Below are 25,686 nucleotides of genomic sequence, written 5' to 3' on the forward strand. Positions count from 1 at the left end.
CTGAATGTGCCCGAACCATCTGAGTCTTACTTCCCGCATCTTGTCCTCCATGGGGGCCACACCCACCTTCTCTCGAATATCTTCATTCCTAATCTTATCCATCCTTGTATGCCCGCACATCCACCTCAACATCCTCATCTCTGCTACTTTCATCTTCTGGATGTGTGAGTTCTTTACCGGCCAACATTCAGTTCCGTATAACATGGCAGGCCTAACCACTGCTCTATAAAACTTACCTTTTAGTAACGGTGACACTTTCTTATCACACAAGACTCCCGACGCTAACCTCCACTTCATCCACCCCACCCCTATACGGTGTGTGACATCTTCGTCAATCTCCCCGATCCCCTGAATAACCGATCCAAGGTACTTGAAACTACCCCTCTTGGGAATGACTTGAGAGTCAAGTCTCACTTCAACTCCCGCTTCCGTCGTCTCAACCCCAAATTTGCACTCGAGGTATTTCAAAATTAAAAGCTTTATAATAATTTTTGTCTAATCTATTAATCCTCCTTGTACTATCATGTTATTTATTACAAATTCAAAAGGAAAAAAAATAATTCAAGCTCGTGATTACAGTGATTCATATACTTTAGCATTTTATCACTTATCTAAGTTCAATTAACATTGACAAAAATAAATATTCCAAAACCATTTCCCTTGAGCCCCTGAAAACACAAACTCATTAAATGAAAAAATATCCCAAACAAAAACAATTCCCAGGGCACTTCTGTAAATTTAGTAGAATTTTAAGTTTTTTCTTTATCAAAAACCAAAGAGATTGCTATGAAAAGTCCTCTCATTCTCTCTCTTCGTTCCTAAGCCACTCTTCTCTTTTTCTCTCAGATCCACAGCTCCAACAAAAAATTTCATCGCAATGGCATTGAAACCTCTATATACTCTATCTACGATCTCGTGAATTTTCACCTCGATAGGGAGTAGAACATTCTAGAAGAGTCAATATATACGCCGTTCATTTGGTCGGTACGGAGTAAGTGTGAATGGGGGGAGTACCGTCAACACCGAGTTTCAATGGTGGCGCACAGCCGCAGGACACGGCGGAGTATCTAATTGAAGCATTTATTGGAGAGAAATCGTTCCCGCTTGCTTCGGATTACTGGCAGAAGCTTCTAGAACTTCCTCTTCATCTCCATTGGTCCTCCAATCGTGTTCAACAAGCTTGCCTCCTCTTCGGTACTTAACTTATCTGCATTTTCTAATTTTTTGTAAGCTTTAATGCTTTTTATATGTTAAATTGTTCATTTCCTAGTTTATTTATTGAATTTTGCTAACCAAAAAAAAGTTATCTAGATATATTGTAATGTTAGTTCGCATTTGAAGTGTTGTTAGAAAATGTTATTTGATTATTCTAGTTGATGTCAGAAGATTTCGGAATACCGTATGCTAGTTTGCGTTGCTAATAAGGTTGTGTGCTTTTTAATAAGGTGCATTATATGTGGGTTGGGAAAAGTGAGCGAGTGAGTCGTGGCTGTCGCAGTTGTTGAGGTACTTTATCAGGTTGCAATGGCTAAACTTAATAGAAATGGAAAGAGAAAAATAAATTCATACCACTGTTTTGCAAACTTACGTGACTCCTGTGTTAGCTGAAAGCCAGAATCTTATGGTTTTGTATTACAAAGTGCAGACTTCAGAAATCTGTCTTACAAAAATGGTAAAGATAAGTAAAATGAGTAAATATGGCTTATACATAAATGTGATCTTTGTATACAAATATATGGTGTTTGTAGTTTGCTCCTTTTAAGGATTTGGAAAGGTTTTAGTGTCTATACTCTATGCTAGTTGTGTAGGCACTTATATCTGAAGCCATTCATCAAATTTGCCACTTGGTGGAGCTCTAGCTGAATATTCTTATGCTCCTGCGTACTCTATTTAAAGTGGACACTAGCCTAGTTGTCTCTCAATCCTAAAATCTGAACTGGTGATAATTTTAGGTGTAAAATTAACGTTTATGACATTGATACCCTCAGAGGCAGGTCCAAAATTTTAATTTGATGGATTCAACCTTTGAAAACTTACCATTGAGCCTAATGCACTTCTGGGATTATGGTTTCGAAATTTAATATTTGTTGAAGTTTAGTAGTAATTTTTACAGATGCTGTGTCTAAAATGCTCGGTTCGGTTGAACCCAAAACAAACATGCTACGTCAGTCTCAGGATCCCCTCAGATGATCTTTTAGAACTTTTTAAATACAAAAGTCTATTGGTTCTGATTTGTCGATTTGCAGTGCGCTTCCCAAGAATCGAAGAAAGAATTCTCTAACTAAAATTTTCAAAAAGGATCATGTTGTCTGTTTGAAATGGAAGAATTTGTAACTTATAGTAATTTCCATGTCTAAATTTCCTTCAAAAGTGAATAATTATATATCAAATTACAAGCCAAAATTTGTTAAATTGATCCTTGTAAAATTAAAATGGACTAAAGTTTTCGGAGAGATAGAATATCTTATGTTTTCTAGTTTAAGTATGTCTTTAAAATAATTTTGTATAGTATAGTTTATTATTGTTTGAATTTAGCAGAATAATATGCAATTTAATCTGAATGTATTGTATAATATGGCTTCTTGGATGTCCATTTATGTATATAGATGAATGCATTCCATGAGCTACAAGTGGATCAACTTGAAATTTAAAGGGGATTAAGAACAAAGATGACCTAAGAAAGTGCTTATTGTCTGGTTTGCACAAACTTTGGTGTGAGGTGTGGAATCTCAAATCTTTATGGAATACTATGGGTAATGGCATGGACGGTAAAGGACCTGCTAGGTGGAAATTCAGAAGATAAAATAGAAGGGATAATATGGGAAGTAGCATTCCTAGTGGTCATGTAGACAATACCGAGAGAGGACATCGGAGGGCTTTTGGTGGAAAGGAAACCTCTTTTGAACATATTAGAGGAATTTTGTTCTTTTTTATTTTTAATTTTATTTTTGGAGCACTTTAAATATCCCAGGAAATACAGATGATTGCTTGCTTTTTGTAGGTACCAATCATTTCTAAGGTTCTCACTTCTCTATATAGTGTACATCTTTTCAATAAAATTATCACCTTTATTAGAAACAAAGAGAAGCATAAAAGGGTCTTGCATCAAGCCTGTGCAGTATCTCAGCTACCTTCTAAGACCATCTGTGTGCTGGTGTAGCTAGAATATAGATTGCTTAGGAATGCATTTGATTTCTGTTACATTTTAAACTGACATTATATCTGGAGTTCTTGTGTAATGAATAAAAAACAAAGGAGAAAAAATATGAGAATTGATGAAAGATAAAGAGTGTGGAAGGAGGAGAAGTCCAATAGAGAGAAGGAGACAAATGCAGAAGCTCAACTACAGTGCAAGCGCCTAGATGAAGTTACTATGGAACACATAAAATATGCCCCTAGAGTTGTTTATGGAATCAAGAACTTCATTCTCTGGATTCTTTGAGCGGATTCATGAAAATTGCTTAACTGTTTCAGTTGAAAATTTTGTTTCATATTGAAGCGTAGTGCAAAAATTAGGTAATGCTACTTGGGCTCAAGTTATCTAGAGTTTTGACTTCCTGCCAATGTTGTGTTAAGTAAAATTGTATTCTCTTTTCTCTGCTTCATTGTTATGTGGAGGCTGCTTTTGGAAAAAATGAACTTAGTACTGATTTCCATGTAAGTTAGAGCAAACCTGAAATACTTAGGTAAGCAGAGGGTGAAACGTGGTACCTCCATTCTACTTTTCATGTTTTTATGCCTCATGCTTGGCTTTGTATGTATTTTCTTGCTGATATATAGTTATTAGTTATATCCACATAGCTGCAGTGGTTATAAGATGTCGCTCTGAGAGCTTTTAGGACATATCAGTGGGCTGTTGGCACTATCCATATGAACTCTTTATCAGAATCTCCTATTGTATCTTTTCTGTCTATAATTTTTCTGTTTACTTTTTCTAGAACCAACTCTTAATCATGAATGGGAATAATTTATCTGACACATTTATTCCATCTTTTTTTTTCTTGGGATGATGAGGTCAGAGCTATGATCTTCTAAATACCATCTGTTTTTTGTTGCAGCTCAGAACAACTGTCATACGAGGCATCTTGCAAAAATATTAATTCACCTGTCTTGGTGTTTGCAAGAGTGTGTTTCTACGTCTGATGTATCTTCATCAGCTTATGTGAAAGCTCTCAATGCAGTGTACATCTCATCTGTTTTTCTGAAGCACCTCATTGAGAATGCCAAAACTGACAACTTTGAAGATCTATACATGTCTCTGAATGAAAGTGAGGAGGAAATTCCAAGTAACGTCTCTAAAGGTAATGCATTCACAGCATAGTTTGTTCATTTTTCCTTAGTGGGACTTATCTGATTTTCTTATTTATATTCCCATTTCATTTTTCAGTTTCGTTCTTTCTTCTATATTTATCTCTTCTTTTTGTACTTTTGTGTGTGGGGATAGGGTGACTGGAGTATGTAGCTACTTAAAAGTGACCACTAAACTGTTTCAACCACTATGGCTGAAACAAAGCGAATAGATCTATGCTATCTAATAGTGGATTCTACGCTTTATCGACGTCATTGCTCACAGTTCAAGACAGTATTCAGTCTAATGTATTAAAAACTTGAATGGTTGTCTCCAATTATACTCCAAGTACTGATGAGGTGTTTGGTTATTAGCTTTTGCAGATATATTATTAAGGTAAATCGCAAAATTCTTGTTACCTATGTATGGATGAAATTGTGCAATACCGTTGGAATGGCCGAAGGATTCTTTTAGATTCTAACTCGTAATATCTTGTATAGCTGGTTTCAGTGGGATAGCTTGCAGAAGTTGTTCTCGCAGATATTGATCTGGTTGAGTTTTCAACATTTGGGAATCTATGTTGTTTAACCTTCTCACTTATGTTTTATCAAGATTTCAGATCTCTGGGAGTCCAAGCTCATTACTTCCTACTCTTTCCACCATTTCCTCTTTCTTTTATCTTTTACAGTACAGGGTATTGAGCATCTTGTTGTGCATAGTGTGCTTAATTATCTTGGCAGAGTAGATGTAAGGTATGTTGAGCTTTGTGCAATAGGTATCTTCTCACATGGCTTGCCAGTTGTTTGCCTAATAGTGTGTTGTTTTTCTGACAGCTCGGATACATATCTTCTACACCATGAGTTGCTTAATTTCATGCTTGTCGCCTTGTCAACTCAGCTTCTTTCTGGACCATCACTAGGAGCTGATGATATTCATCCTTTCTTTGATGCAGCAATGGCTCAGGTCATCTATGGTTTCTTGCAGTAGATATCTCTGAAAAATATTGAAATTTTATCAATTTGCTTTTGTATTTGCTGCCAAATTCTTTGGCTAGTCATGAGCTACTTCTGAATGTACTTCTGTCTGCAGCCAACTTCTTTGGTTAATCTGGTTATTCGCAAGCTACTTCTTAACTACGTCGCACAGCTACGCTTCCCTTTGAAGGCTTCATCTTATTATATTTTTTCTGAAGGATATCAGCCAGGAGTTCTACAGAGAGTTGGCTCTGTTGCAGGTAGAGTAAAGTGATTTATTATCTCTCCCTCTCTCTATCTCTCTCTCACACACACACACTCACACACTCACTCTCTCTCGTCTGTAGCTTATCATTCCGTTCCTTCTATAGCATATTAGTATATTATGGAAGTGTGAGATATGATCTTTATATTTACTTGATTAGCGCTAATTTGGCTCCTAATCCATTACTCTGTTTGCAATGTTTCGTGGTCAAAAGAGATTCCTAGAAATGTTGAATCCCTCCGGTCGCAATTCATTCACTTATTTTGTCTCTTGTTTAGTCAATGTGATGTCCCATCATTCTCATTGAAGCCTCTGCTTTTTCCATTGAATTGCAGCAAATCTCGTGTTACTGCCACTGAATTTCTTTGCGAGTTCAAGTAATGAAGCTTCAAAAAGCCCTTTGGCAGACAGCAGTCTTAATATTTTACTCATCCTTGTTCATTACCGCAAGTGTCTTGGCGTGGATCGTTTGAAAGATAAAATCGACTACAGCAGTCCAGATTCGCTTCCAAAGGAAGAACCCTTCTTTGAGAATCCTTACTGCAAGGCCCTTGAGAATGCTCGGGATATTGAATGTTAGAACGATTATTTTTTTGTTCCGTGTCCCTTTTGCTACTTCATGAATTTTATTAATGATTCTAAGCTTGTTTGTGTTCTCTCAAGCAGTTGATCGTGTAGATCTTGAGGGGAATGCACCTAGTGGTCTGGTTGTGAGATTACCCTTTGCTTCTCTTTTTGATACCCTTGGCATGTAAGTGTCAACCTATTTTACTTGTTGATCTAAGGTGACAACAAGATGTTGTATACAATTAATTACAATAATAGTTCTTTTTTTTATTTAAAAAATTTGGCTATGCATGAGAAGTTTCTTGGGTGACCCTTTAGTTCCCCGTTGCGGAGAAGAGGTTTTATCATTTTGTCTTTCTTTTTTTGATATTCGTGGTGTTCACGCCAGATTGCGTACGCCTCGACTAATTCCACTCCACTGGGATTTGTATCTAAGACATCATGGTTTTCAATCCGCTTCATTGACTACTGGGCCGCACCCTTGGGTGCACATTGAAATCTGGGACCTCATGGTTCTCAACCCACTTCATTGACCACTGAGGCTTTGACAGAGGGGAAGAAATGACACTTCATGATGCCTCATGGTTCATTTTGACTTTTGTCAATCCTTTAGGTCTGTTTAAAGTGAAAGACCTTAAAAAATACTTCCACGTTATGGTCTGATAGCATAGAAAATGTGTATTTGGACATTTGACGATACCATTGTTTGCTGAGACATTATTCGGCTCCGGTAATGAGTGGGATTGCAACTATGTTTCCAGGTGCTTGGCTGATGAGACTTCTGTACTTCTGCTTTATTCACTCGTTCAAGGGAATTCCGATTTTCTCGAGTATGTGTTGGTGCGGACTGATCTGGATACACTGGTATGCACAGATGATTTAAATTATATGTTTATTTCTTGACTGAATAATGGTTGTTGCTTGTGGATATCATTCCCGCCAGTCCCTTTATAAGGAAATCAAGAGAAGACATAATCCATAAGGAGTGTATTAATCAACTAAAGTATAATGTAGCTACTCGTAGTTTGATCTTTGCAACTGCTTTCACAACAAGTTGCCTTATTTATGGATTTGATATCTTTAAAAAATAAAAATAATTGGGATTACTATCCTTGGTTAAAAGATGCTAAATATTTTCCACTGTTTTTCCTTATTCACTTTCCAACTGTTCTCGCGTTAGTAATTATAATTTCTTGCCTCTGAACTTGAGGTTTACTCTAGGTTTTCCCTTGGTTACAACTTAGAATCTTACTGTCTGTCTGTATAAATCAACAGTTGATGCCTTTGCTAGAAACACTGTATAATGCACCAAGGAGGACATCCAATCAGATATATATGGTGTTGATTATCCTTCTTATACTTAGCCAAGATTCCTCATTCAACGCCAGCATTCACAAACTGGTAAATAGAGAATCCCCCTGGATTTTTGACATTTAAGCCATGGACTGTCTTAATTTCACATCTTTCTGCAGGTGCTACCCTTTGTTCCATGGTACCAAGAGCGGGTTCTTCATCAGACTTCTCTTGGTTCTCTTATGGTCATAATTTTGACGAGGACAGTGAAATATAACCTATCTAAGTTGCGGGTATGATATAAAATGTCTGTTAGTTTATTGTTCCACATTCTTTGTTTCATGCTCTCTCTCTCTCTTTGCAGTTTTTTCTTTTGGGGGGGGGGGGGTGTTGTGCCTTAATTTTCCTTTGCCAGTTCCACCATATATGCTGTTAGTTTTTTATTTATTTTCAATTCTGAAGTATCTCATTGCATGTTCTGGATGCCATCTTTTATTGGTATGTTAAACATTGGAATATTGATTTTAGAAAGTTCCGCTTCTATTTTATTTGTTATTTTTCATTTGCAAAGTCTCTTACACCTGCTCCGGGTGCCATTCTTGGCTGGGATGTCAAGACTGGGAATGCAAATTGGATTCGGAATACGCACTAATAGTTAGTTTTGGGAAATTTCAGTAGTAATGCATAAATTAAAGAAGCTAATGTATTTAAGGATTATGAAATAACTTTTTCTCTGAAGGAGATTTATGATTTAGCTTGAAAGCATGAAATGACACATCTTTGATATGCAAGAGAAATATCAATAAGTTACTTCTCCTAAATGCTCTAGATATTTCTAAATGTTTTCTTATCATAAGTAGAGGAAAGAGGCTTATTAATGAAGGTTCTTAATAAAAAAAGCAAAAAGAAGCTTATTAATGAATGAAAAGTGTACAGCTAGTCATCCAGATTGATGATGTAAAGTAGGCAAATAGTACTGCTGAAAGCTTTACTATTATATCCGAGGTTTCAAACATTGACAAAACTCTGTATGTGGTGTTACTAAAATTTGGCTAGTGAACTTTTCGAGTCACAATTCTCATGTCTCCCTTCAGACGTGAATGTCACTGTGGTTTTTTTTAAATTTCTGAAGAAGTCGACGGTGTAATGAAAACCATTGCAGTGGTTAAAGCAGTTAAGCTTATCTTTCTGCATATCTAAAGTTAAACTGATTCTGAAAAAATGAAACTACACTAACTAGGCCCTATTGAAAAAGGTTTTGAGACTTATTTCCCCACCCCTCTTCCCCAAATAAAAAAATAAAGGAAGGATACAAAAATAGGATGATGAAGGTATGAGTTGCATCTCGCAACTTTTAAGACATCTGTTTGCCAACATCTTTGGAGCTGTACCTACTTTGTATTTCCGCACTTGCTTATGTGTTACAGTCAACTGTTACGTATATCCTCATCAGACTATACCGACATGAGGCAGTATTTCTACTGATCTACTGATACATCAATTTGAATTGTTATACTGTTCAATTCGGGTAGAGCAATACAACTAACATGGAATGAACCCTTGCTTCTGTTTGAGTATGGGTGCCATAATTAATATTCCTCCTCTTTTTGTACTTACCAATGAAGTTACTCTGGTGATTGGTAATTTGGTGATGAAGTTGATCGAACCCTGAAAGCTGACTTCAAGCATGTGTTTTCTGATGCATTTAACAGGATGTTTATCTTCATACAAATTGTCTTGCAACTTTAGCAAATATGGCACCTCATGTCCATCGCCTAAGTGGTTATGCATCACAACGATTGGTCAGCCTATTTGACATGCTTGCACGCAAGTAAGTTTCTTGTGCCTTGTGTCTGCTGGTGAGTTCAGAGTTTTTTAGGTTGGTCAATTGTTGTTTTGAACTTGATCTATAAATTAGGTACAACAAATTGGCAGAGATAAAAAATGATAAGATGCATGTGCCCAATGGTGAATCAAAGGAAGGAGATAGTCTCCAAGAAGATATGGTACTTCGCACTTGGCTTTTAGCATCATCGAGTCTTTTTTTTTTAAATTGCTGTCTGCTAGCATAATTGGTATTTGGTAGCATTGAAGTTCTTCAAATATATTTGCAGGCAGCTGAGCTGCATATTTATACCGACTTCCTAAGAATTGTTCTTGAGATATTAAATGCAATTCTGACCTATGCCTTGCCACGGAACCCTGAGGTATCAGTACTTTCAATCTTCTATCAGTTCATGAGGATTCTTTGCTTGTTGCAGCTTTTTTAAACACATTCCAAAACTGGCAGGTTGTTTATGCAATTATGCATAGGCAGGAAGTCTTTCAGCCGTTCAAAAGTCATCCACGATTCAATGAACTGCTTGACAACATATTTATGGTGTGCTTATTCATTTGTGCATTTGCAGTTCATAGGTTTTTGAAAAAGGGTTTTCTGGAAGTGGGACTTGCATTCTATTCATTGTAAACAGTTCGGTAGTGTAGTCTGGAAGGCATTATGACTTTGTGATTATGTTATTTTAAGGTCTTGGACTTCTTCAACAGTCGCATGGATGCCCAAAAGATGGACGGAGAATGGTCTGTAGAGAAAGTATTGCAAGTCATTGTTGTTAATTGCCGATCTTGGAGAGGTGATGGAATAAAGGTATTAGTTTTGCCGACTTATGATGAGTTGCTTGTATCTGATAATCATATTCTGACATAGATTTTGTTTACACCGTAGATGTTTACCCAATTGCGTTTCACATACGAACAAGAGAGTCATCCTGAGGAGTTCTTCATTCCGTACGTGTGGCAGCTGGTTTTGTCTCGAAGGTTGGTTTTTATAACAAAACATATGCTCTTTGTCAGAATATGCTTTAACGCCATGTTCTTTCCCATGTTTTATATTTTTGTTCTCTCAAGGTTACTTTTTGAAACATGTAATAAGCTGGTTAAATCTAATACCATTCAAGTGGAAACATCCTCTTTACCTATTTCATTTGTGGTGGTGAATGTAGATATTTCCAATCTGTAATTGATTTGTTTTCTTTGTTTTTGGCAGTGGTCTTAGCTTTTCTCCTAGCAGCATAAATCTTTTCCCAGTTGACGCTCCTCTCGATGTGAGTATGATTGCTTTTTATTCTTGATTCAACCCATAGGGTCCTGGTAGGTTGGGGGATTTTAATGGATGTCAGGATATTTTCTTGACCAAGTAAGAAGGTTTTCTTTGTTGAGCCTGGATCTATGTGCACTGGCTTTCTCTGTTTAATGCTTTTTCTTGTCTAGTTCCAACAACCCCCCCCCCCACCCCTCTCCCAGACACACCCGGTCCAAAGCAAACTCTTGTATGCTTGCCTGCTCTTAGAGACTGTCAATCATCATGATTAAAATGTATGTCCACAGAAGATGACACAAGCTTGTTTTAGTGGAATCTCACATATACGGTATCAGTAAAATTTTATGTTTCTTCAGGATCCTTTTATGACATCTGAAGACAGTCTGTTCTTTAGAAATTGTGTTTGAGTTTTGTTTGAAGAGCGTATGCATGTCTAACTATGATTGAGCTATTAAATTTTGTGCTTAGCAAGTCTGATCTCTTTTCAATCTCATTATGTGTTCTGGAAGGGTTGAAGTGTTTGAAAATGTTTTTACTAGTAATAATTTATGATTACTGTAGTTTGAGGAATCATTCTCTGAATTGATCTATCTGGAAACAGGTCCAGGATAATGTAGAGGAGGCTGAAAAGCCTCAGAAGGATGAGATCAATGGAAATGGGCCAGAGATAGAGGCACCAGTTTGACGGACTATGATCCCAGAAGACTACGTTGTGTATATATATACATGTACCCGTAGATATGTATTCTTGTCATTCTTTTCTGTTCATAGCATAAGAGTAGTGGACTTCTACGTACAGCTGAGTGAATTGGTATATATCACCAGTATAATAAATAAAGGTATTGGTCAAGTTTAGGCTTACGATATAGTTCTACAAGGAAAAGCAGCTCCCATTTTATCAATTTTGATGATGCAACTATCGTATCTCTTTACCCTTTTGGTCCGTGACCAATTTTGGAGTGGCCGTTGAAGTAACGCGGTTTTTTCTATCAATTTCGAACAACTTGCGTTTGCAAAGTGTATGATGTAGGCAGTATAGTTTTTCCTTCCTTCAACAATGTGTAAGATGTTGTAGACTTGTAATGGTGACAAAAAGCAGTGTGAATAATGTACGTAATATGATGAAGGTATATAAAATGAAGCATGCGATTGTCTTTTTATAACATTTCTGGATAATCTGACCATATACGGATATTGAGTCCAGTATATTTTACGCGAGGGTTTCAAGATTCTTCCAATAATGAAGGCTTATGTAGTCGGCAGCTCGTAAAGTCTCAAGTTTATATCTTCGATTCTTTCTTTAAAATGTTTCTCTTAAAAAACTCGAGTGTGTTTGTGCGTTGTATGCAAAAGATCGGAGGGGGCATAGGACTTTTGTTCGTATAAGGAATTTTTCTCCATCTACGAAATATGCAATAACTTTTAATTGATGTTTGTACGACAGATATTATCTCATCATTATGCTTATAGTTTACTTCTCCTGTATTCTGGACTATGTTCTTTTTGTCGCTTAAAACGTTTTATTTTAGCTTAGTATTTTGGATATTAGTACTAAAATGTCAAAATCCTAGTTTGATTTGATATTTTGTGAGACCATCGTATTCATGTCAATTGGGTAACAAAGAGATGACTTAGTGATATCTCCGTTACATGATTCACCTGTTTTTTCCTTGTTACCAGTAACATTACGTTCTTGTCTAAGAGTGAAGAATAGGCAAAAAAATTACTGCCGAAGCAGCATAAACACGTTTCTGCTGATACAAAAAAGTAAACACTTTATTTTAAATTGTTTAATTGATTTCCAAGATGAGACAAAGGAAATTACAAGATAGGAGAATCACACCAACAAGAAGATGAAAATTTTGCTAGCTTACCACCTGGGGATTAGGTAGAACTCATCATATGTATCAACATTTCTTGACTCATAAAAGAAATAATTTAAGAAAAAATAAGACAAGCGGAAAAGTTCAACAAATATGTGAAGAAACCAGATTGACAGACATATTTCTATATCATAGTTTTTAATTGAAATTAGAAGGTGTGGTTACATGGCAATATAATATTGTTTACATCAGATATAAAACAACGCACTAGTATAATTATAGTATTAACTTAAGCTAAAGAATTAATTAACATTTCAGACTTGGAAGATGCCACCTCCTTTAACATATTCAGTAAAAGCTAAAGCAACTAATCCCAGCATGGCAAATCGTCCATTCCAAATTTCGGCATCAGCACTCATAATCCCACCAGATTTAGACTCAGCACTAATTCCTTGGAACAATGGGATAAGTGAGGCCAAGGTTAGCAAAGCACTTGTCCCCAAAAACCATGAAAATCCACCATTTGATAACTGTGCAGATAAATCTCCACCGTTTGCTAGCTCAACACCAAGGGCTGCCACAAATCCGATCATTGCTAGCCTACCGTTGATTCTCTCGGGTCCTGCTCCACTGAATGAAAATACGTCCGAGAAATTGGTGCTTGCCTGTTGCAGAATAATGAGTAGAGGATAAGAATTATAATGTTTAATTTATTTAATTTGCTTTCCGGTCAGAGGGTTGTAAATAATCTCTCTTCCTTCGTATTTTTGATTGGAAAATTATTTTATATAATGAAACTTTACTTACGAATAACTTTTTAATTGAAATTTTAATCTGAAATGGAGCTAAAATATAGTAGCTGAACTTGACATAAGAAAATTCTTTTTTGAGACGAAACGTGCAAGTTGCAACGACTTATTAGGTGAAAAATAGATGTTAACACTGCTTAAATATGTGAACTTTTGAAAAAAGATCCCTAACCTTTGCAGGAGGAGGAGGTGTTGGCTTCGATGTAGCAGCAGTATTGGTCAAGGGGCTTGAAGATTGCTCTTTTTTCTCACCATCCTGCATGTTTAATATGATCTCCTTATTCAAGAATTCTTCTCATAATAATAAACTTTCTAGTTTCAAAACTACTCCATTTAATTTGCACTATCATATTTATTTAAAAGTCAAGCATACACATAAATACTTTTTATGATTTTAAAAAAAAGGTTCCTGCACAATGAAAACAATATAAAATAGTAAGTTATAAGTTTTATGCACTAGCTAGGTACCTCAGACATGCACTTAACGCGAAGACGTGAACTCTTCTGAAAACGTGGCAAGTAACAGCCAGGAACAAATTGATTCAGACCATTTCTCTTTGAAAAACTTGTCGGTGGACTACTTCCCACTATCATGGATTGCATGGCAAATGAAGTTGTCATTTATTCCTCTCTAGCTAAAACTCACAAATATATATTAGAGAAAAATCCTTTACTCTTCTCTTATCAGAAACTAAGAAATAGCAAAACACTGAGGATTAGGAAGTAACTAAGACAATGAACAAGGATTAATGTTCTTTGGTACTGATTCTTGACCTAACTCACTTGATCACATAATTGCACTGAAGTATTAGTAGGCATTTATAGTGCATGGGGCAAGGGTAAGACAAAAGCGGTGTGGATATTTGTAGAGCCACGTAATTCAGTTTTGGGCCTCTAAAGATGTCTAAGTCACGTGGACTCATTGAGCTTTTACAAAGTAACACGGTGATGTGGCCTCCCCATTTACCGCATGTCTAGAACCTGCTAGAATGAAAAGGGTACCCAAGAAAACTTAACAAAACAGTGTGTGGTGTATTCGGTTTCAACTTTAGGTGTGGCAACCGACCAATCATTTTAACCATAGTTTACTATAAGATTAGAGTAAGTATATTAAGTGATAAATTTGTATACAAAAATATATGGTGGTATACGGTTAAAACCGGGCCTACCCAAATGTGCTATCTGATCGAGACAAGGGAACCGTATCGAGGCGTAGCCTCGTAATGAATCAGATCCGAGGTCGAAGACGAGGCATCGATTCCAAAGATCGAAGCGCCTGCCAAGATCGAGGCCAACAACAACCAATGCCATGTATGACAGACTTCGAATGAAGCACAATAATGGAAAATTGAAATATCCGTAACCGGTCGAAGATCACGACGGAAATCTCGGACAGATCAAATCAAGGGCGGTTATTTGTGTCGATCATGGGATTTACTTCCGTAATTAGAATGTACCATATGTAGGATTCCTCTACTATATAAAGGGGAGTCCCCATCATTTGTAGACACCTTACATTCAGGAATATCAAAGCAACCTAATATTTCTCAGCTTACTTTCTTGTTCATCAACTTATTGTGTCTTTAACTCTTCTTGCATAACTAGCTCGAGGATGTCCGAGCTCGAAAGCTATATCCAAACGCTAGTTTGCTTTATATTATTATCAATTTGCATCACTTATCTTTACGTTTATTAATTGTTATTAGGTGAAATCACATATCCTTAAAACCACATTATAAGTTTAGTTGTTATCCAATTTTTAGGGTAAACAGTTTGGCGCCCACCGTGGTGCTAAGGATAATAGTGATTGCTTAATATTAACCTTTATAACACACATTGCTTTTACACTTGTTCTTATAAGTGTTTTTGATTTCAAGAATCAACATGTCAAACTCTCAAGCAGTACTCACTCACATAGATATAGGCCTTGGTCTTCATGGCAAGAACGAGCACGTGGTCGCCCCGAGAAATGGAGTACCTCCAATCAATCCTGATGTACTACAAGCTGTAGATCCAGTCGATGATAGTTCTCGAGTCGCCATTCCTGGAGATTTAGGCGCTGACCCTAAAAATAACATCCACAGAGATGCCCGGGTAGCCGATTAGAATGCACAAAATGGTGAAGAAGGTGGGATTAGCCTTCGAATGATATTCGACATGTTACAAACTCAACAGGTTACGATAAGGCAACTCTAAAATCAGAATCGAGCGCCAAGCAGAATCCAACTCGATGCATCACAGGAAGTTGTTCATAGGGTCGAAATTGAACGATAATGGATCGGGAACTGACCCTACGATCATGAAGATGCTCGAGGAGCTCACCAAACGGATTGGATCGGGAGAAAAGAAAATTGAGGCTAATGATAAAAAGATAGAAACGTACAACTCCCGGGTTGATCAAATATCGAGGGTACCCCCAATTCTAAAGGGTTTGGATTCGAAAAAGTTCGTACAAAAGCCTTTCCTACCAAGTGCGGCTCCGAAGCCCATTCCGAAGAAATTCTGCATGCCAGAAACTCCCAAGTATAATGGAACCACTGATCCTAATGAGCATGTCACTTCTTATACATGCGCAATAAAAGGAAATAACTTAGAAGACGATGAAATTTAATCTGCTCTGTTGAAAAAATTTGGAGAAACTTTATCGAAGGGGGCAATGATATGGTACCACAATTTGTCACCTAATTCCATCGATTCTTTCGCCATGCTTGCCGACTCGTTCGTAAAGGCACACGCCGAAGCACTAAAGGTCGCGACTAGGAAAAGTTAGACTTCTTTAAAGTGAGACAAAAGGACAATGAGATGCTAAGGGAATTGGTATCTTGATTTCAGATGAAGCGCATGGACCTACCCCTGGTTACTGATGATTAGGGTGTCCAAGCCTTTACTCAGGGTTTGAACGAGCGAAGTTTGGTAGCATCACGTCAACTAAAGTAGAATTTGATTGAATATCTAGCGGTGACCTGGCCGATATGCATAATCGATACCAGTCAAAGATCAGAGTCAATGATGATCAGTTGGGAGCCCCGTCTGATTCTGTTTACCCAAAGAGATCCGAAGACAGGATTCAGAGAGACATCGACATAGATTGGTACCACCGTTATAGCGCAGATCGTAGAAACAATAGACCGGGATGTAATCCCGTTCGAAATGATCGAAGTAATGATCAAGGTCAAAATTCCCGAGGGCTCATGAGTAAGAGTGGCTTCGATAAACATGTCGAGCCTAAAGAAGCGCCACAGTTATCGGAATACAACTTTAGCATCGATGCTTCAGGTATTGTGTCAGCCACTGGACGAATCAAGGATACTAGGTGGCCCAGACCCCTACAGACTGATCCAGCTCAAAGGAATCTGAATCAAATGTGCAAATACCATGGAACCCATGGTCACAGAACTGAAGACTGCAGACAGTTAAGGGAGGAGGTAGCTCGTTTATTCAACGAGGGTCACCTTCGAGAGTTCTTGAGTGACCGAGCCAAAAATCACTTCAAATACCAGGACACAAATAAGAAAAACGAACATGAAGAACCGTAACACGTGATTCATATGATTGTTGTTGGGGTCGATGTTCCTCAAGGCCCAATATTCAAACGCACCAAAGTGACAATCACAAGGGAGAAATGTACTCGGGATTACTTACTAGAGGATACCTTATCTTTCAATGATAAGGACGCAGAAGGAATCGCTGCTTCACAACGACGCACCGGTAATATCTATCCTTATGAATAAATTTCAAGTTAAACGTGTGTTGGTTGATCTATATAGCTCGGAAAACATTATTCGATTGAGGGTCATAGAGCAGCTCGGCCTTCAGGATCAAATCGTACCTGCAGCTCGAGTGCTCAACAGTTTTAACATGGCAAGTGAAACCACCAAAGGGGAAATCATGTTGCCAGTAAACGTGACCGGAACTATCCAGGAAACAAAGTTCCATGTAATTAAAGATGATATGAGATACAACGCGCTGCTCGAGAGACCTTGGATCCATAATATGAGGGCGGTACCTTCAACGCTTCATCAAGTCTTGAAATTCCCAACACTGGAAGGAATCAAAATGGTGTACGACGAACAACCAGTATCCAAAGATATGTTTTCAATTGATGAGGTAATACCAGTATCGACACTATCATCAACAAAGGGACCAGAATCGAAGGAAAAGCAAGAAGTCAAATAGCAACCACAATCGACGGCATTGACCAGATCGGAACAACAGGAAACTCTCGAGGATGATGATTATATGATACCTCGAACCTTCGTAATCCCCGATGATTCCGATTCCACGAAGTCAATGGTCAAAGAGTTGGAACAAGTCATACTGATCGAGTATCTGCCCGATCGAAAGGTATACCTAGGCACGGGGTTAACTTCCGAGCTCAGGAAAAAACTTGTTAAATTCCTTATTAAAAATATGGATTGTTTTGCTTGGTCCCACCGTGACATGACAGGGATCCCACCGGAGATCATCACTCATCGATTGAGTTTGGACCCAAAGTTCCGACCAGTAAAGCAAAAGATAAGGCCATAGTCTGAGGTAAAGAATGCATTCATTAAGGACGAGGTAACCAAACTTCTAAAAATAGGATCCATCCGAGAAGTAAAATATCCCGAATAGCAAACGTAGTTGTAGTCCCCAAGAAGGGGAATAAACTTAGAATGTGCATAGACTACAAAGACTTGAACAAAGCATGCCCTAAAGACTCCTTTCCTCTGTGGAATATCGACCGCATGATCGATGCCACGGCCGGCCACGAGATCCTCAGTTTTCTCGATGCCTACTGTGGGTACAACCAAATACAAATGAACCCGGTGGATCAGGAAAAGACTTCGTTTATTACTAAGTACGGTACTTATTGCTATAATGTAATGTTGTTTGGGCTGAAAAATGCTGGTGCTACTTATCAACGCCTAGTAAATCGAATGTTCGAAGAACAAATAGGTAAATCAATGGAGGTTTATATTGATGAAATGTTAGCTAAGTCCCTATGCAGAGGACCATTTGACATATTTGTAGGAAACCTTCTACATATTGAGAAAATACAACATGGAGCTCAACCCGAGAAATGTGCATTCAGGGTCGATTCAGGAAAGTTCCTCAGCTTTATGGTGTCAAATCAGGGAATCGAGATAAACCCCGATAAAATCAAGGCAATCGAAGACATCACAGTTTGGACAGCGTGAAGGCCGTACAAAGATTAACAGGGCTGATAGCCGCTTTAGGTCGGTTCATCTCGAGGTCTTCCGATCGAAGTCACAGGTTCTTCTCACTGCTCAAAAAGAAGAACAATTTCACTTGGACCCCAGAATGCCAATAGGCATTGGAAGAATTAAAGCAGTACCTTTCGAGCCCACTATTGCTTCATACTCTAAAAGCGAACGAGCAACTCTACTTATACTTGGCAGTCTTAGAGGTCGCGGTAAGTTGTGTCCTAGTTCGAGAAGAGCAACAACAACAACAATATCCCAGTATAATCCCACAAGTGGGGCCTAGGGAGGGTAATATGTACGTAGACCTTACCCCTACCCCAAGGGGCAGAGAGGCTGTTTCCAGGAGACCCTCAGCTCAAGAGAGAAACAACAGACGATATATTAGTACTATCAATAGACTCATAATAAAATAACATAAAATACATAACATAAAATAACAAAATAACAGCAATATAAGAAATATAGGAAATACGAAAAGGATGGAAAGTATACTAATATCCAATAGATAAAGCCCTGCATCAGTAGCTGATCAGTAGCATCCTAAGACTAACTCCTAACTGGCTAGTCTCACTCTAGTGCACTGTAGAAATATTCACAACTTCCCCCAACCTACAACCTTAATGCTCGACCTTCACAATTCCCTGTCAAGGGCCATGTCCTCAGTAATCCTAAGTCGTGCCATATCCTGCCTGATCACCTCTCCCCAATACTTCTTAGGTCTCCCTCTACCTCTCTTCGTGCCCACCACAACTAGTCGCTCACACCTCCTCATTGGTGCATCAATGCTCCTCCTCTGAATGTGCCTGAACCATCTGAGTCTTGCTTCCCGCATCTTGTCCTCTATGGGAGCCACGCCCACCTTCTCTCGAATATCTTCATTCCAAATCCTATCCATCCTTGTATGCCCGCACATCCATCTCAGCATCCTCATCTCTGCTACTTTCATCTTCTGGATGTGTGAGTCCTTAACCGGCCAATACTCGGTCCCATACAACATAGCAGGCCTAACCACTACTCTATAAAGCTTACCTTTTAGTAACGGTGGCACTTTCTTGTCACACAAGACTCCCGTCGCTAACCTCCACTTCATCCACCCCACCCCTATACTGTGTGTGACATCTTTGTCGATCTCCCCGATCCCTGAATAACTGACCCAAGGTACTTGAAACTACCTCTCTTAGGGATGACTTAAGAGTCAAGCCTCACTTCCATTCCTGCTTCCGTCGGCTCGGCCCCAAATTTGCACTTGAGGTATTCCGTCTTCGTACTACTCAACATGAAACCTTTAGACTTAAGGGAATGTCTCCAAACCTCTAGCCTCTCGTTGACGTCGCGTCATGTATCGTCAATTAGGACTATGTCATCAGCAAATAGCATGCATCATGGCACCTCCCCTTGAATATGATACGTTATGGCATCTATCACCAAGGCAAATAGGAAAGGGCTGAACGCAGACCCTTGGTGCAACTCCTATTTACTACGTTAGCCAAACTTTAGGTTAGGCCGAGACCCGGTACCCACACTTAGAAAAGTTAGCGCTTGCTCTAATAAGTGCCTCTAGGAAATTAAAACCGTATTTTCAATGTTACCTAATTTGTGTTATAACCACTTACCCCCTTCACAACATTTTGCACAAGCTCGAACTCTCGGGCCGACTAGCCAAATGGGCCGTCGAAATCAGTGGGTACAATATCGAGTATCAACCCCAAATGGCCATCAAGTCTCAAATCTTAGCAGACTTCTAGTCGAATTTACACCAACCCTCGTACTCGAAGTCAGAAAGGAACTATTGCTAAAATCGGGTACATCTTCGGGGGTATGGACCCTTTTTCACAGATGGTGCTTCAAATGTGAAGGGGTCCGGGATAGGCATAGTTTTGAAGCCACCCACAGGCAATACAATTAGACAATCTATCAAAATCCCTAAGTTGACTAACAATAAGGCCGAGTGTGAGGCCATGATTTCAGGTCTCGAGCTGGCTAAAAACTTGGGAGCAGAGGTCATCAAGGCCAAATGTGATTCCCAACTCGTGGTTAACCAAGTCAATAAAACCTTCTAGGTTTGAGAAGATCTAATGCATAGGTACTTGGACAAATTGCAGGTAACCTTACACCGGTTCAAAGAATAAACCCTACAGCGTGCACCTCGAGAGCAAAACAGTGAGGTTGATGCCCTTGCGAATTTGGGATCATCAGTCGAAGATGACGAAATTAGCTAGGGGACTATCGTACAACTTTCAAAGTCGGTAGTCGAAGAAGGCCACGCCGAAATAAACTCCACAAGCCTAACTAGGGATTAGAGGAACAAATATATCGATTATCTGAAGAATGGGAAACTTCCATCAGACCCTAAGGAATCGAGGACACTGCGAGTGAATGCTGCACGATTCACATTAGCCGAAGATGTAACATTGTACAGAAGGATGTTCGATGGGCCGTTGGCAATATGCTTAGGTCTGGGAGACACCGACTATGTCCTATGAGGAATTCATGAGGGTACTTGCGGGAACTATTTTGATGCCGAATCACTGGTTCACAAAGTCATCAGAGCAGGATATTGTTGGGACAATATGGAAAAAGATACTAAAGAGTTTGTTAGAAAATGTGACAAGTGCCAAAGACATGTACCGATGATCCACTAGCCCGGGGAGCCGCTTCATTCAGCCTTATCCCCATGTCCATTTATGAAATGAGTAATGGAAATCACCAGCCCTTTGTCATCGGCCCCAGATAAAGCTAAGTTCAATTTATTTATGACTGACTATTTATCTAAATGGGTTAAAGCACATGCTTTCGAAAAAGCCAGAGAGAAAGAAGTTATAGACTTTATCTAGGATCAAATCGTATGGTGATTCGGATACCCGCCAAGATAGTATGCGACAATGGAAAATAATTTATCGGCAACAATATAACGAGGTTCCTTGAGGATCAAAAAATAAAAAGGATATTATCGATGTTGTATAATCCTAGTAGGAACGGACATGCCAAATCAACGAACAAGACCATCATTCAGAACCTAAAGAAAAGGTTGAACGACGCTAAGGGAAAATGGAGAGAAATTTTACCTGAAGTCCTCTGTGCATATCGGACAACGACAAAATCCAGTACGGGAGCAACACCATTCTCCTTAATATATGGCACCGAAGCTCTGATCCCGGTCGAAGCTGGGGAACCAAGCGTCAGGTTTAGATATACAACTGAAGAATCAAATAATGAGGCTATAAACACAAGCCTCGAATTGCTAGACGAGAAACGGGAAGCCGCCCTCGTTCGAAATGACCACTCATAAATAGTGGATCGAAAGATATTACAATTGAAGAGCCAATCTTTGACAGATCAAAATAGTGGACTTAGTTCTAAGAAAGGTCACCATCAACACTCGAGACCCAAATGAGGGAAAGCTCGGTCCAAATTGGGAGGGACCGTATCAGGTCCTCGACATCACCGGGAAAGGGTCTTACAAACTTGGCACGATGAACGACGAGCAATTGCCAAATAATTGGAACATATCACTCCTCAAACAATATTATTGCTAAGGTATAGTTTTCTCCTTTTTTATTTGTATTTGATACTAACTTATTGCATGTGTTCGATCGAAGACTTTGAGAAATTCTTCAACACAAAGACCTAAGGTTTTAAAGCACGCGTTGCACTCTTTTTCCCTTAGATTGGTTTTTGTCCCAAATGGGCTTTTCCGGCGAGGTTTTTAACGAGGCAACAATTATTTGTGCTACTTGGGGACAATTCAACAATATTCGAGGCTTCTTTTTAATAAACCTCGAATATTTAGGGGCATCACCCTCAGATGTAATCATTCTCGGATGTGATGATCTCAAGGAAAATACTCCATATCGGCAAGTCTCGATAGGTAAAATTTTGTAAAGGGCTAAACGGTCAAATGAACGGTGTCCTTATAGATTATTCGAGCCCCAATGGCAAAACATGTAAGCAAGAAAGATTTATGGAAAAAAGTATTTTTTTTTCTTACCAGATGTTCCATGTGTGAGCACGTGATTTTTGCCCTATACATGAATTACTTCCATAAATTCAAAACAAAATAACTTCCTTTTATTGGGAACTTTTGAGGATTTCGTAGGAGATTTCATAGGAGATTTGGAAGAGCTAAAAATACAGAAAACAGAGAAACGACTAAAAAAAGAGATAAAACTACTGTTTCATTGATTTTGCTTTGAATTTGGGAAGTTTTGATATTTTGAAACAAATTTCTAGTTCATCAGGAGTAGAATGCTTTGAATTTGGTTTGTCAAAATCCTAGTTGAGGTCAGCTTCGATTACTGTTTGATTGAGAGTAGATCTGGACTATTTTCCATCATTTTTGTGGCTGAAATAGACTGTATTTGTTGAGTCCTGCTGTGTTGTTGCTGCTTCGATCATCTACTGAAACTCACCTGCTCTTATTTTCCTCTTATTTCCCAGGTACTTAGCTCTGAATCCCAAATATGTAAAGAATGGTTTATGGGATGTCTTTGCTGAAGAGAAATGAATAATTGTGCTTTCCTTTACCAGACGTCATCTTCCCTTAGATTTTTTTTAGTCTGCTTTGTCGAGTCTTATCTCAACATGTTGTTTTCTCAGGCTGTTTTGAAGTTTTTTTATAGTAAAGCTGCAATGGGACTATATGTAGTATTTGTTGATTTCCATTTGTTTAATGTCTAAGTTCTGCTGTTGTTAGAGGTGATCGTCAGCTTGTGATCCATGAATATTGTTGCGTAGATTTTTGAATGTCTTGTTAGTCACATGGTTGCTACAATTAAGACTGAACATGTATTTAAAGATGGAAACCATTAAGTGGTCGGTCCAGTTTTGTTTGAGAGCGATTGAGAGTGAAATAGGTGTTTTGGTTTGCAAATGTCATTGCTCTAAGCTGATTTGGATGGTTATTATATGACTAAGTGTGTAATAAAATTAAGCATGTATAGCTATATTCAGTGTGAAGTTTGAGTAAGGTTTATATTCAGTTGCTTTTCTAGTTGCTTTTCCTGTTCAGGTGATTGTTAGATATTCACGTTATTTCATCAGACTTCACAATTGCTTTTCTCAAAAAAATTCAATGGGTTTGACACGAGATAGTGTGATTCAGAATTGACTTTGGTTTAATGGTATAAAAATAAATGTAAAGGACTGGCTTCCATGTTGATGTGTGGACTCGAACTAGGGACTTTGTCGTTGGTTGAAGCTGCCCTGGTCTAAGTTTGGACTCTCCCTTGAGTCAGTCTTGGACTAATACCAATTGGTAATTCAGAACATGTCCTACGTCTGTGAGCCATTAGGCCCCACGTTGGGCCCAAGTTTGGATTTCATACTGTTAGCCTCTTGCATTTATAAAATGTATTCTCTTAGTTTGGCCCGCAGAAGAACCCATGTCCATTAATATCGAGTAATTACAATTTTAGTAGTCCTTTTAATTAATTTGTCGTTTCTTTAATATTGGAAATGTGCCATATTATAGTACAAGTAGTTTATGGTCCTTATGAATTAGTGTAGAAACCTTTAAATTAGAATAATTTGAGGTGCGCCGCGCTCAAATAAAATCTCAAAATGCGTGACCCTCATTTAATTATTCCTTTTTAAATCCTTAGAATTCAAGGCGTGTCATTTAGCAAATTTTCATGGCCTTCGCGAAGTTAACAACGCGTTAGTTGCTTTTAGGCGCATTATTTAATAATTTTACCTTCTTAAAACTGGGTGTACATTTCATGTGACCCAAATCCAAATCCTAAAATATTGAATAAAATGTGTTCCGAATTGCGGGTACATTTCATGTGGCGCGATCCAAAGGCATGTTTTAAACGACGTTCAATCTACTCCAAAAATGGAACAAAAGCGGTTAAAAGTTAAAATTTGCACATAGGTTCATAATTATTTAAAATCAGACAATTAAGCTGAATATAACAGTTGAGCGACCATGCTAGAACCATGGAACTCGGGAATGCCTAACACCTTCTCCCGGGTTAACAGAATTCCTTACTTGGATTTCTGGTTCGCGGACTGTAGTACAGAGTCAATCTTTTCCTTGATTCGGAATATAAACCGGTGACTTGGGACACCATAAATTATCCCAAGTGGCGACTCTGAATCTTTAAACAAATCCCGTTTCGATTGTCCTTTAATTGGAAAAACTCCCTTATATTTATACCATTTACGGGGTGTAGGTAAAAAAGGAGGTGTGACAGCTCTGGCGACTCTGCTGGGGATCGAACCCAGAATCTCTGGTTCAAGGTTCATGAATTCGAGCTTAGAATAATTGTTATAGTTGGCTTTATCCATTATCTGATTTTGTTACATGATTTGGGCCTAATGTGCTAATTGATTGCTTTTACCGCTTTGATATTCCGTGAACTGTATATAAATTGTTGTGAAATCCCTCTTCTCTTTGAGTCTTCTAAATCATGAAGAAGTGTGCACTTCGTGTGACTTCTTTTCTGTTAGAGTCATATTCCAAATTTAGAACGAGGTTCGGACAAGTTGCAAAGCTGGCGAAGTTTCTGTATTCCCGGTACGCTGCCCCCCCTCAGCTCGAGTTGTCCGCTCGGGTAAGCCAGGTCTAGAACAATAAACCCCAGGATTTAAACCTAGTATAACAAGACCTCATGCCGGATCCCTAGTAGGAACGTTTGTTTGCATCATGTGCATTTTGACTTTGGAGACTCAACACAGGGGTTGGGTCTGTCTAGGACAGGTGTACCCGAAATGAAAAGACCATCCTGATGCATCCTACTAGCCATTTGTGCATTTATTTGGTTCAGACTTGCATGCTGACCGGCTTATGAATATTGGGAAAAGTTGAGGAAAGAGAAATAGCAGTGTGAGAGTTAATCGCTTTTTCTGGAAAAAAAAACAATGTTCAAATAGTGTCGAAACTCTGCCGAATTTTTGAAAGAAAAAAAAAAGAAAAAAGGTTTTTTTGCCAATGAAATAATAAAAAAAAGGAGAGTTTTGTTTTCAGGTCCAACTTCCTTTTTGCAAAAATAGCCCAAAAGCCCAAAAATTTTACTTTAATTTGAAAATAATTAGGGTGATGTCATTCTTGTCAGAAATAGCTGAATGTCCCTAAAAAGGGTGTCGGAAGGCTGTTTTTGCAAGAACAACCACTTTTGGTCACTTTTAAAGGTTTTGGCTGGTTAGCTGACACAACCGTAAAATTTTCGTTTTCGAAGTGCTGAAAGGCCACGTTGGCAAGGCCGGATGTTTTGTGAAATTTTGAAAAATGGTCATTTCTCTTAAGTCAAAATGAGTCATGGTTTTCTTTCAATTAGAATCACCTTAATAAATGTGCAGGATGAGCACAAATCAAAATGAACCTTTCTCAGTCTGTGAAGAGATCCCTTTGGAGCTACATATG

General features: G+C 38.4%; 3 protein-coding genes across 3 annotated transcripts; 2 read left to right on the top strand and 1 right to left on the bottom strand.

The window, feature by feature from the left end:
- The first annotated feature begins 789 nt into the window (after positions 1–789).
- Positions 790–11,348, top strand: LOC104217762 (uncharacterized). The gene is made up of 18 exons (XM_009768077.2): positions 790–1,194; positions 4,059–4,301; positions 4,977–5,040; positions 5,122–5,251; positions 5,378–5,522; positions 5,863–6,102; positions 6,194–6,278; positions 6,856–6,958; positions 7,370–7,495; positions 7,567–7,680; positions 9,100–9,218; positions 9,306–9,393; positions 9,502–9,594; positions 9,678–9,767; positions 9,912–10,031; positions 10,110–10,201; positions 10,431–10,488; positions 11,086–11,348. The coding sequence occupies exons 1-18, from the start codon at positions 1,002–1,004 to the stop codon at positions 11,167–11,169; spliced, it is 2,187 nt and encodes a 728-aa protein (XP_009766379.1). The 5' UTR covers positions 790–1,001; the 3' UTR covers positions 11,170–11,348.
- Positions 11,349–12,463: 1,115 nt separating this feature from the next.
- LOC104217763 (early light-induced protein, chloroplastic) lies at positions 12,464–13,949 on the bottom strand. Its single transcript, XM_009768079.2, has 3 exons — positions 13,585–13,949; positions 13,289–13,372; positions 12,464–12,972 (listed from the first exon to the last, which is right to left on the bottom strand). Exons 1-3 carry the CDS (start codon positions 13,735–13,737, stop codon positions 12,622–12,624), a joined length of 588 nt encoding a protein of 195 aa, XP_009766381.1. The 5' UTR covers positions 13,738–13,949; the 3' UTR covers positions 12,464–12,621.
- A 2,139-nt stretch (positions 13,950–16,088) lies between these two features.
- LOC138872040 (uncharacterized) lies at positions 16,089–17,292 on the top strand. The gene is made up of 2 exons (XM_070149989.1): positions 16,089–16,648; positions 16,884–17,292. The coding sequence occupies exons 1-2, from the start codon at positions 16,089–16,091 to the stop codon at positions 17,290–17,292; spliced, it is 969 nt and encodes a 322-aa protein (XP_070006090.1).
- The last annotated feature ends 8,394 nt before the right edge of the window (positions 17,293–25,686 follow it).

Source organism: Nicotiana sylvestris, chromosome 1, assembly GCF_000393655.2.
Source record: "Nicotiana sylvestris chromosome 1, ASM39365v2, whole genome shotgun sequence".
NCBI classification, from domain to species: Eukaryota; Viridiplantae; Streptophyta; class Magnoliopsida; order Solanales; family Solanaceae; genus Nicotiana; species Nicotiana sylvestris.